Source organism: Neolamprologus brichardi, chromosome 7 (genome assembly GCF_056152115.1).
Source record: "Neolamprologus brichardi isolate AB-2024 chromosome 7, ASM5615211v1, whole genome shotgun sequence".
In the NCBI taxonomy this organism is placed as follows: Eukaryota; Metazoa; Chordata; class Actinopteri; order Cichliformes; family Cichlidae; genus Neolamprologus; species Neolamprologus brichardi.
The window spans coordinates 31,975,960-31,988,870 of record NC_142110.1 but is presented as its reverse complement, the minus strand read 5'-3'; the positions used below and the strand labels follow the sequence as shown (position 1 = coordinate 31,988,870).

At 37.4% G+C, this 12,911-nt stretch overlaps 1 protein-coding gene across 2 annotated transcripts in view; it reads left to right on the top strand.

The window, feature by feature from the left end:
- Positions 1-11,344, top strand: part of rab27b (RAB27B, member RAS oncogene family) — a 74,521-nt gene extending 63,177 nt beyond the window's left edge. For both annotated transcript variants that reach the window (XM_006782078.3, XM_087843491.1), the window contains exons 3-6: positions 64-152; positions 2,502-2,605; positions 2,809-2,932; positions 4,611-11,344. In XM_006782078.3, coding sequence (XP_006782141.1) covers positions 64-152; positions 2,502-2,605; positions 2,809-2,932; positions 4,611-4,797 — 504 coding nt within the window. In that variant the 3' untranslated portion in view covers positions 4,798-11,344. The remainder of the gene's footprint in view (positions 1-63; positions 153-2,501; positions 2,606-2,808; positions 2,933-4,610) is intronic.
- The last annotated feature ends 1,567 nt before the right edge of the window (positions 11,345-12,911 follow it).

Sequence of the window (12,911 nt, the reverse complement as noted above, 5' to 3'; positions counted from 1 at the left end):
TAAATGATTGTTCTTTCATAAACGGTCATCTCATTTAAAATTGTGCGGTTTCTTTCTCCTCAGGTCTACACAGCGTCTAACCCCAATGGGACGACCACGGGTAAAACCTTCAAGGTTCACCTTCAGCTCTGGGACACAGCTGGACAGGAAAGGTAGGCCCCTTATCCCATTAGGGCAAAATCTTTTTCCTAACAGTTAGTCGGTTCACACATCACTGATGGCATCGTGGATTGTGGGCTTAAGACTCTCCGTGATTCTACAGGTCATAAATGCCAGGTGGGGCTGATGGATGGCATCAAGGCTTTAAATATGTGTTAAAGTATGGTAGACAAAAAAAGTAATAAAAAAAACCGCCCTTTTTCTAAATCCGTCTCACCAGTGCTTAAAGTTTTTGTCTTAAAGTCCTCTGCCTGTTACTCTGTAACACAAAAAACATGCCTACCCAAGCTTTAATCATGAAGCAGTAGTAACAAGCATTGATGAAACTGATGCAGTCATACAGCTGACCTTTAGGGCCAGGGTTAGATGGTGTGTAGACTTGAGGTGCAACAAACTACAGTTTTAGCTGTCATTGCACAATTGACCCAAGGAATTGACTTCCAATTGATTGGTCAGTCATTACTGATTGGTTGAAGCTAACCAAAAGAAAATGCAATGATGCCAAAATGAAATCACCAGGGACGATATCAAAACAGATAAATGGTACAATGAAAAACGTTTTAAAAAAGTTTATAATTGTAGAGTAGTAAAGTTTATTTCTGAAATCTAGATAGAGAAACAACAGACCAGTATTTATGGCTGCATGTGTCAGTCATGCGTGTGTGGTCTTTAATTGGTCCTGACCTCGATCTGTTGAATCTGTTTATAAAAGCCCGATGACTCACCGCAGGATGAGTCAGTGTTAGTTACATAATTTTAATTGCATTTGTTCTGCCCAGTGCAACGAAACAGATTCCGCATGATCATTTATTTAAGCGGTTAAAGTTATTATTCCACCTGTAAGCAGGCTGCGGTGGAGACACCTCTGATATCTGCTGCTTCATGCCGATTGTTTGCATATTAAATATTGCTCATAAGTAATGTTTACACACTCGCTGTTGTCACACCCAGAAGCACAAGCATGTCTCAGAATATGCACTTCAACTGGGAGAGTCCCATTACTAACTAGTGCGGGTAGAAACGGACATGGCACACATCTATTGTTTTTCTGTATTTAGTGCTTAAACACAGGTGAAATTACACCTCATATATTTTTCTTATAACAAAATTATAAGCTGATATTGATCAAATTGAAATCAATGTTTCTGTTTTGTGCAAGAAGGTTTCATACAATTATCCATCGGAATAACAGATTTTTGGAAATGTTTGGCGACTACAGATTTTCAGCTAAAACACTGATATTGCAAAATGTTAGAATGTCATGTTTAGACCCCCAGAGAACAATCCATGACCATGTGGCAACCGGCCATTACCAGGGAAGAAAAATGTGTATTCCCCAACCGGTTGTAAGTGTTTACCCTTCAAAGTAAAAGTTGCACCTTTTCGAAATGTGTGTTTGGTATGAAATGGGGCTTCTGATTTGTGTCACACTTTAAATAAAAAAAACAAACACTACAGCTTGCAGTGGAAAATGGAAGCATTGGTGTCCTCCGTGCAAACTACGGGTGACTAAGGCAATCTCCTAGTAGTGTGCAAGGTTTTCAGTGCAGCACTGTCTTTGTGACCAGTTTCACCTGGTGACAGCCAGCAATCTCCAGATGTAGAGCAGCAAAGGTCTATTTTTGAAAATCTTTTGACAGACATCAGTAAAATATCTATTCTGAGAGTTTAATTTGGGCAAATGTGACTTCCTGTGCTGGAAAATAAAGCATGGAAGTGCAACAAACTGCATTTCTAATAGCCCTAAGTTCAAACAGACATGTTAAAATGCCCAGCTCATCATTAAACTGAAGGCATGTTTACAGCCTGGTATGAAAAATGAGTAGTTTGATTTGTGGCCAAAGATCTGAAATGTTGCTATACAGTGATACAATGCCAAACACTAAAAGGAGCTGGTAAAGACCCAGAACACAGCTGACACAATGTGAATATTTGATATTTATCAGCTGGCCTAAAAGAAGGCTACAAATCAAAAAAACAGAAGAATACAGTGTTGCTCTGTGACTGCTTTCAGGCATTTGCTCTCAATTAAAAACGTGATGTGCCCAAACATTTTTAAATCAATCAATTCAGGTTTCACACGCTGTTTTGGGTTTAGGTAGTTATTGTAGGATTGTCTATTTTTTTTTCTGCAGCACCTTCTTGTGGCTGTTAAAAGAACTGCATCTGTGGACACATCAATTCTAGCCTCGTCTGTTCATAAGGCTAGCAGTTAATGTGATTGGGTGGCTTGCTCATTCGGGATGTTGTGCAGTATAATACAATTAAGTCGTTTTTAGAAACCCTTTAAAAAAAAATACACACTGTCATATCTGTACTCTTTAAAACTGTTTGTGTTTCAGGTTCCGCAGCTTGACCACGGCCTTCTTCAGGGATGCTATGGGGTTCCTGCTGATGTTCGATCTCACCAGCCAGCAGAGCTTTCTCAACGTCAGAAACTGGATGAGTATGTTTACTAGAATCTGCTATCAAAACATTTCAGTCCAACAATGTTCAACTCACTGTTAAAATATGTAAAAGGCTGATGACTAATGTATTGTGAAAGCATGAAATAGCAGTATAACAAAACATTTCTGTTTGTTTGAAGTTCCTCTGATACATCACATTTTTTATTTATTTATTTACTTTTTAATCTGTATTCATTTTCAGGCCAGCTACAGGCGAATGCTTACTGTGAGAACCCAGATATTGTTTTGGTAGGGAACAAGGCGGATCTGGCCGACCAGCGGGAGGTTCAGGAGAGACAGGCCAAGGAGCTGGCCGAAAAATACGGGCAAGTTTATTTGTCATGTACATTAACCGTATGTATTAGTAGATATTAAGACCACTTCAGGTGTTGAACAGTGATATTTTATTTATTTATTTATTTTTTGTTACTGTTTATCTGAGAGCACACGGTGGCAACTTCTTGTCTGACTTTCACAAAAGAGCTTCTGGCCTCAGCATTACCCTAAAAACATGATGGCTATAATTTAAAAACAAAAGTTGTTTCCTTAGCGTCTTGTAGAAACTAAGCAGCTGTTTTTATATCAATGGACACTTAAGGTATTTACAATTACAACTATATCTTGCACTTATACTTAAAACTGCATTAACTTAAATTTCAATTGACACTGTTTTCATGCTTGACCTTGTACAGTTGGATCCTTACCCCTTCACGTGTCCTCAAGCTACTAATACCGTAAACACTTTTTCCTACGTTACGGGTATAGCTGCAGGTATTTATAAAAGTAAAAGGAAGGTATGCATCTCTCAGCCACGTGCAGGCAAGAAGCAATTTGCACAATTAAAATCTGACACTTAAATTAACATACTGTAATGTTCAGAAATTATTCCGATGTGCTTCAGATCTCTGATCCACATTAATATTTGACAGGCTTTAGAACACATTATGTAAATATAATGTGATAGAGAATAAGAAAAGCAAATACGTAATAGTGATTTTTGATGTTGCATAACTCCATATCTCATATATATCTTGTTTTAACCACCTGTTTTACGCCTCTGTTCTGCTGTATTGCATTACAATAACATTAATGTGGATCAGAAACATGTGGGGCTTTGTCCGAAAACAACACTCACTTTTGTACATCATGTATGATTGATATAAATACTTTATTTTGTTAGCATTGATAATTTTATTTTATAGAAAATTATTGTTAGGATTATTGCGATCATCAACATTGCATGTTTATGAATAGATGGTACATGGTTTTTCTGTAACAGACGACTTCCTGTTAGATGAGGTAAAAACCCACAAAGTTTTGCTCACGGAAGTAATATAAGTAAGTTCTGACATAAACGAGTAAACCAAAAAAGCTTTGTTGATGCAAGTATAGCAAAAATTGCAGATCCTAAATGTGCTCGTATAGATGGTTAAACTAACCACTTCAAGCCTTCAAGTGTTTTCCAGCTTTGGTTAACCACCTGAAACATACTTAGGAATACAGTAACACATGACATCTCCCGCAGATGCCCATAATAAACTGACAATAAGCCAAACATTATCATATGTAAAGCACACAATTCAAGTTTTTTAATGCATATCACAGTTAGCAGATATCAAGAATTGTCTTTCTGCAGTTCTGTTGTCCAGTGTAGAATTTATTCCTGTAAAGTTCTGTTGATCAGATGCTTCTGAACGACAGTCTCTCTGGACTTGGTCCTGTTTCAGGCATTTAGCAGACTGATGGGTCTTTAAAGTTGTTTCGGTCTTCACACCTGCACTTTTCTACCATATGGTTACAAGTACAAGAACTTATTTTAGCTCATTAATTTACTCAATGCAAAATGCATAGTCCAAATCTTCCTCAGCCTTTCGACCAGTTTAAAAAAATCTTTTTTAAAATTCATGATAGTTGAAAATAACACAAATACAAAGTAAGGGAAAGTGAGCAAGTGAGGTGCATTTGGAAAAACATTGGTTTAAGTTGCAGATTTGTTCTTTGCAGGATCCCGTACTTTGAGACGAGTGCAGCAACAGGAGCAGATGTGGACAAGGCGGTTCTAACGCTGTTAGACCTGGTCATGAAGAGGATGGAGCAGTGCGTCGACAAACCCCCTGCCGAGCCTGCCAATGGGAACGGGGCCACAAAGCTTGGTGATGCACAGCCGATTGCTAAGAAATGTGCATGTTAGATGAAGAGGCGATACAGGACAACAACCAGTCAGTGCTGCTCTGTCGTCTGTCCTTCTTCTCACCACATTCCTTCCTCTGTTTACTTTATCCTTGTCATTTTTGATAGCATGTCTCTTCATCGTTTCATCACCCCTGTGCTCTTTAAAGCTAACATTTAGCCATGTTCTCCTATTTTGGTTCTTTTCCTCCCTTTATGCTTACTTGTCCTCCCTAATGTCATTCTGACAATGAAATAACTCTATCCCCCTCTAATGGACTCTTACGGTAATACAGTTTCTGTTGGTCTGCCTTTAGGAGGACATTAAAACAGGAGGGGACAGTTTCATCACTGTCAGACGCATAATGTGCCTAGTTAAAAACATGCACCCTGGGAATAGGCTCTGCACGCTCCCAATTTAACTGCTCACAAGTGCTTTGAATGATTTAACGGACCTAAACAGTCAAAAAGACACATTTAAAAGTTTAATTTGGACTCTTTATATGTTGATCTATCTATTTATGACTGCAAAATGAGGGGGATTTAACTTTGTTTTTAATCAGTATTGGTCCTCTCCTAAAGTGTTTGCTCCTGGATCACAGTGAGAAATTGTGTGACTGATATGGTTTAATTCCTCTGTTATTTATAATTGTTTTTTCTCCCCGTTTCACAAAGTGTCCTATGCTGTACCCATATGAGCCACATTTAGTAACTTTTTGATTTTTACTTTTTTTTTGTCAGGTTTAGACATTTGCTAAAAAATGCAAAATGCTTTTTCTTTTTGTTAATAAAATAAAAATTTATAGTGCAGCATAACATAAAATAAAATCACCCACTGCTAGCTTCTTTTGTTTCTTTCTCTAGGTAACATCAGATAGTACCCTCTCATGCAGTATGGTATCAGAAACATGTACTTTTTTCCATTGTCACTAATTTTGTTTACAGGTAGTATTGTCCTATATAGATTATAGAAAGTTGCACACTTAATAAAGGGTATAGCATTTGACCTCAGTTGTTTGTGACCATATATTATATTTCATTCTTTTACAATGAAGACACAAATTTACCACACAAAAACAACCAAACAGCATACAGCATGTGACATCAATAATATTTTAAAAATGATGCCGTCTGCTAGCTTGGTAGTGAGCACCATCCAAGCACATGATGTATCATGTTCCTACTGGCTCCTACTTGGTTGGTGATTCTTAACGTTTACTTTCTGACCAAAATCAGAAAAAATCTATTTAAACACTCCTACATTGTCAGGTTTTTTGTTTTGTTTTGTTTGTTTGTTTTTTCAGTGTTCTACCAACTTTAATGTTTTCCATTTAAAGTTTTTTTTTTGTGGGGTGGGCGGGGGTTTATTTATTTATTTTTTTAAGCCACATCACCTGGTTTTACATGTCAAACTTGAGGTTTTCACTGAAGTAGAAGACCACAAATACTGGCATTTCCACCTTCTCATGTCAAATATTAGCATTTGATAAGTTTAGATATATCCTAGTCTGCTAAGGATTCCTAATATCATTAGAAAAGTATTTTTGGCTAGATTTTATATATTTGTTTCCATTTCCAAAGTATTAATTAAGAGACAGTTTTTTCAGATGGCTGATGCCATCAACACTATAAAAGATGGGCATAGCTACTTGTTTTGAAGGCTCAAAATGAGTGATTTTGGCATTGTGAAACCAAATGTAGTGGAGCCATAGTGAGCATATCCTGGATAATCCTCCTTTCTGACATACAGATTGACCAGAATATACAAAATAAACTTAACGTTTTAGACGGTGTGACACGAAATGAGCAACTGACCCGATAAACTCGGTAGCAAAATGTTGACAGACATGCAGACAGAGGGCTGTTTTCTTCTACAGAAACAGAAATCTCAGCCCATTGTTGGCCTTTGGAAAGAATGCCATCTTTATTATAGGACTTGTATGGGTATAGCATGACACATGTGCAATAAAGGAAAAAAAAAAATGCATATTGATCATTTTAATAGTGTTTATCAGCATAGATGTATTGTTCCAAAGTGACCTACTGCCTTGACCTTTGAAGCATTATTCCACTGTAGTCAGGCAGACCTTGTTGGAGACGGTCCAGCTGTGCTGTTAGATGTTCGGGAGGCACATTGTCATTGTAACTTTCTACCATTTACTTAAAAAGCTCAAAATAAAGTTGTTTTTCCAGAGAGCAAAACACGTCCTAAACAAAAAAACGGCAACAATTCAACATCCAAGCTCTCTGAATAAATCCTTTCTAATCACAAAAATAATAATAACAGGATAGAATGGGAGTAAAATGCAGAATTAGCTTTATCAGGTGACATGAGATCTTCAGTGCAGCTGATTTTTGATTTTGACTTTTTCACATCTTTACATCAGATAATCAGAGAAACTCCAATATGGCTCTGGGCTCCAATTCTGTCCATGACTAATGTTAGATTATATGTTGACCAGTTATTTATTTTACAGTACATGTGAGACATATGTAGTTATTTCTGTTGTCCTGTTTTTGTTCTGTTCTTTAAATCCCACGTTCCTGTGTTACTTCATCTAGTTTAATTTAATTTAAGAAGCTGCTTTCATATTGATTTACTTTTTCATTGTTTTAGTATTTTTGTGCTCAAAGCATAAAAACAAAAAAATCCAGAAACTTTGGTTTTACTAATTTCAGCTTTGAGTTGTCTTGGTTAAATCTCTTCAACCTGGATTTGGGTGGTTTATCCAATTCATCCGAGCTAATCTGCATCTTCAAGCGTCACCAGATTGGATGGGAAGTGTCTTCTTTGTGCCTCTCAAAAGATGTTCTGATGGATTAAAATTTTGGCTTGGCCACTTAAGAACCAACAGTGACTTGCCCTGAAGCTTTTCCAGCATTGTAATGGCTCTGTTCTTTAGTTCATTGATTCATGCTATGCTGAAAGATGACTGGATGTCTCAGCCTGTGGTAGAAGCACTCAGTAGATGGGTTTTCTTCCAAAACTTTTTTTTTATTGGGCAAAAACATGTTGTCACTGTGTTATTAACTTTAGATTAATCAGGAAATGTATAAATATAATCCAACAAAAGTGTGTAAAAAGTGAAGTATTTTTGAAGCCTCGACAGTTTTGCATTTATTTTTTATTTTATGGCTTAGTTTTGTTTGTTTTTTGTTTTGTTTTTTTTAAAACTTGATCACAACCTTTTAACTCACTGAGGACAGGAAAAGCCACCAGGACCTAACACCTGAAACACGACAACAGTGGCATGTATTTAGATGGTAATTACAAAATCCACTATATTAAAATGTCAATTTCATCTTTGAGTCAGTGATTTTTTTTTGTGTGTGTGTGTGTTTAAAGTGCAGCTCACAGTTTTCCATAAATCAAATAACACCTTATGTGATCAAAGAATATTGAGGAAAAAACGATTAGATTGGCTGCTGATAAATGTTGATTTTTGTGCATCAGTGAATCAGCTGAGAAAGTTCAAAGCTGTTCCAACTTGTGGAGGAGTATAGCTGTAGCGTGCTGGGTTTACTGTAGGCTGTCATTCAAAGCAAATCAAAGACCAGGGCTTAACAAATGGGTCATTAGGAAGAAGTATATTTATTATTATTTTCCTTTATTCATTTAGGTAAACATCTCATTAAGATTAAAATCTCTTTCATGAGAGACCTGGCCAACAGGGCAGCAGAAGTTACAATAAATACATACACATAACACGAAAACAAGCAAAGAAACAAGTGCATATAGCTTAAAATTTTAACCACAAATTCAATCTGACAGTGTGTTAAATAACATTTTTTTCAAATAAATATTTGTTACTGTAGTTTTCTTGACAGCTGAACACACTGAGCGGATTAGAGGCTGCGTAGGGACGTAACAATATTCATTTGCCAACATCTGATTTCAGTGCCATGTTGAAGTGCTACTTACAGTATATTTGAATTTTAGATGTTCAACAATAATTTGCTGATAGTATGAAGCGTTGACTCTGATGTCTCCCAGTTACTTGGCAGAAAATTCTGTCTTTCTGTAGGCTGGTTTGCAGCATTGTGTATGTTTTCTTTTATTTTGGTTGTAAATTATGCAGACGTTGTTTGTATGGGTAAAATAGTTATAATGTACAAGCCACTTATGTCTAAAAGTATAGTTGGAAGAGAAACCTCAGTAAAACGGACCAAGTAAATGTGTGGTTATTAGTTTACTCTGGCCCACCTTTTATTCATAAAGCAGTGATGTTTTAGCAGAAATCTATCGTTTAGCCACTAGAGGGCAGAAGATCGAGTGGCAGTCCTTGCATGTTAGCAGTCAGTAGCCAGATTACACACCTAGCGCATGTAGACAGGAGTTGTAATTCTTTACTCCATTGTTCACCTTCCTCTCAGCTCTGGTTGAGTCTCCTCCATAAATGAAACTGGATTTGTGGCTGTTTAATGTTTGTGTCTTTGTTTTTTGCCTGTCTGCCGTTTGGTGAAATTGTTTGGGCTAGCCAGAGCAGCAAGACCAAACCGGGTAGTAAACGTGCCGTAAAACCAAAACTAAAGCTGAAAGAGGCTAAAAAAGCTCCGTACCATGCTGCATAATTGTGAGTTCTCTGTGAGTGTCAATTTTTAACATAGTCATGTCACGTTTTTGTTGAAAGAAATTGATGAAAATGAATTATGAGGCAAAACATGACCTGCAGTTGCTTAACTACTTTAACTAAATGACATGCAACTTATTAGGACTAATAAAGTTGGGGAAATTGCTTCAATATTGATTAACTTTACAATGTCAAAATCGCAGCTGGGGTCAAACAGATTAACACTAAAAGTCTTTGTATTTGAGATCTGAACAAATGGGCAAGAATTTTCCTCAACCAATGCCTTTAATTGTGACAATCTTCTAGGACAAATTGTCGGTTTTCACCTGAACCCTTCTTCCAATATTGCTCATCATGTCTTCATTTCATCCCCCCCCTCCCCCCCACACACACTTTTTTTTTTTTTTAAATCTTTCATCCATCTCTTGCTGTTTTTGACCGTCATTTTCTCCATGAACCTATTGTGTCTTAAGTGTTGTTTTTGAATTCACTTTGAAAGTTTACACTGTTTGCGGTCATGTTGTGCCTGTTATAATAGCTCTTCTGTCTGATCCTCTGTAAAGTTTGTGAGCTACTGAATATTTTAATGCATTATTGATTATAGATTATAAATCAGAGGCAAAAGAGAACAGAAGTCAGATGTTTTGGGGTTTTTTGTGTATGTCAGATTTATCAAAACAACAAATCAATCTAAGTACCTCTAAGAGCTTTTATTTTTGGATCTCCTGTGTGTGAATTCTCTCTGATGCCTGCGGTTTGTACTCGTTCGTTCAGTTTTCAATGTGTGTATCGATGCCTGTGTGTTTGTTGCACTGTCAGCATGTTTGACAGTATGAGAATGGATTGACCTGTTCAGTGTTTCTGATGCAGGAGCTGCAAAACATTTGTTGGTTTTATCCAGTTTTTTTGTTTTTTATTTTGTTTTGTTTTGTTTGTTTGCTTTTGTTTTGCTTCTTTTCTTTTTCTTTTTTCCCGACATGTCAGCTGCGACTTGATACAGATGGCCACTGCCGTCTTATAGTCAGCTAAGATGCATTATAAAGGTATCTGATACCAACCACGGCGTGGTGTTTCTGTCTGGAGGAGGTAGTTGCAAATACATTTATCATTGCACATTTATGTTAATATTTTAGTTTCCTTGATAAATTGCTCACGAATTAAACTTATGCTGCATTTTTATCTTGTGGAAGCAGACGTGATTGGCCGCACCTATTATATACACTTCTCTGAATTTTGCCTGTGGGAATGTGACTGTCTTGACTACAGCCATTGTTGAGTACTTATTCTACTAAGTTTACATTTTCTGCCTTTTGTTTTTTTTCAACACATCTCTTTCCCCATGAAAAAGAAAAAAAAACACCTTTCAGAAGTGCTCCAAAGCTTGATAAATTATAACAGTGTGTGATGCAGCATAATCCAGCTAAAGTTTAAAATGTTCCTCCAAGTTGATGTTTGAAAATAGACTTCATGTATCAATCTTTTCATGTAGTTTGTATTACTTTGATGGATATATACTCTTTCAGAAATCATTAACCTGAATTCAAAAACTCCACTAGGTTCACAAGAAACTGTTCTCACCACACTCGCCAGAGCAGTGTCACCACAGGCCAGGTACAGAAAAGCTGTCAGCATCATTAAGGTGGCACATTTCATTCACTCCCTGGGTTAGGTTACATACCCAAAGAGTGCATGGCTAAAATGAGCAGGGGTCTGCTGGACGAGGATTTTCAGCAAGTAGTGCATTGTTTATTTGCTGCTTATTCATCAGAAACTGTTCAGTAAATGACTTTTTCCCCAACATAGTTTTCAGAGATAGTTGCAGACGGTCAAGTTAAGATAGCAAACGTGAAATATTGGAAAGTCTTGCTGTTCCTGATTGCTTTGTTTGTTTGTTTCGTGTGCTGTGTCACATATTGTTATAATATCTAAAGACCATAATGCGCCCAGTGATCTTTAACCTTGTCTGTTGTGCATTGTCTTTTTTGGCAAATTGCCTACATGAGTTCAATTCAATTCAATTCAATTCAATTCAATTTTATTTATATAGCGCCAAATCACAACAAATGTCGCCTCAAGGCGCTTCATAGATACAGAGAAAAGCCCAACAATCATATGACCCCCTATGAGCAAGCACTTTGGCGACAGTGGGAAGGAAAAACTCCCTTTTAACAGGAAGAAACCTCCGGCAGAACCAGGCTCAGGGAGGGGCGGCCATCTGCTGCGACCGGTTGGGGTGAGAGAAGGAAGACAGGATAAAGACATGCTGTGGAAGAGAGACAGAGGTTAATAACAGATATGATTCAATACAGAGAGGTCTGTTAACACATAGTGAGTGAGAAAGGTGACTGGAAAGGAAAAACTCAATGCATCATGGGAATCCCCCGGCAGCCTACATCTATTGCAGCATAACTAAGGGAGGATTCAGGGTCACCTGGTCCAGCCCTAACTATATGCTTTAGCAAAAAGGAAAGTTTTAAGCCTAATCTTAAAAGTAGAGATAGTGTCTGTCTCCCGAATCCAAACTGGAAGCTGGTTCCACAGAAGAGGGGCCTGAAAACTGAAGGCTCTCCCTCCCATTCTACTTTTAAATACTCTAGGAACAACAAGTAGGCCTGCAGAGCGAGAGCGAAGTGCTCTAATAGGGTGATATGGTACTACAAGGTCATTAAGATAAGATGGGGCCTGATTATTTAAGACCTTGTATGTGAGGAGCAGGATTTTGAATTCAATTCTGGATTTAACAGGAAGCCAATGAAGGGAAGCCAAAACAGGAGAAATATGCTCTCTCTTTCTAGTCCCTGTCAGTACTCTTGCTGCAGCATTTTGGATTAACTGAAGGCTTTTCAGTGAGTTTTTTGGACATCCTGATAATAATGAATTGCAGTAGTCCAGCCTGGAAGTAATAAATGCATGAACTAGTTTTTCAGCGTCACTCTGAGACAGGATATTTCTAATTTTAGAGATGTTGCGCAAATGGAAGAACGCAGTCTTACATATTTGTTTAATATGTGCGTTGAAGGACATATCCTGGTCAAAAATGACTCCAAGGTTCCTCACAGTGTTACTGGAGGCCAAGGTAATGCCATCCAGAGTAAGAATCTGGTTAGATACCAAATTTCTAAGCTTTTCAGCGCCGAGTACAATGACCTCAGTTTTATCTGAGTTGAGAAGCAGAAAGTTAGTGGCCATCCAAGTCTTTATGTCTTTACCAGTTTGTTTAGTGAACAAAAGCATACAAAAAGAACAATTACACAATTTCCTGTATTGTGTTCTCATAAACAGACAATTTATTTGTCACAAAGTTAGTTTTAAATGCAACCCCTATGTGACTGTGGCGCAAAGTAGGTCCTGTTCTGAGTCAGTAGTAATCACAAAAAGCAAAAAATATAATGTGATAACTCTTTGACTTAGGAAAATAGTTGTGTTATTCTTATGCAATACTCAATGCTGCTTCCATTTCAGGAAAACCTTGTTCCTCACAACAACAAACAAAACAAAACCCAAAGTCAGTCCAGTCATTGAATCTTCTAGACAGGAATGCCCTGCCGTGGTGTTAACTATCAGA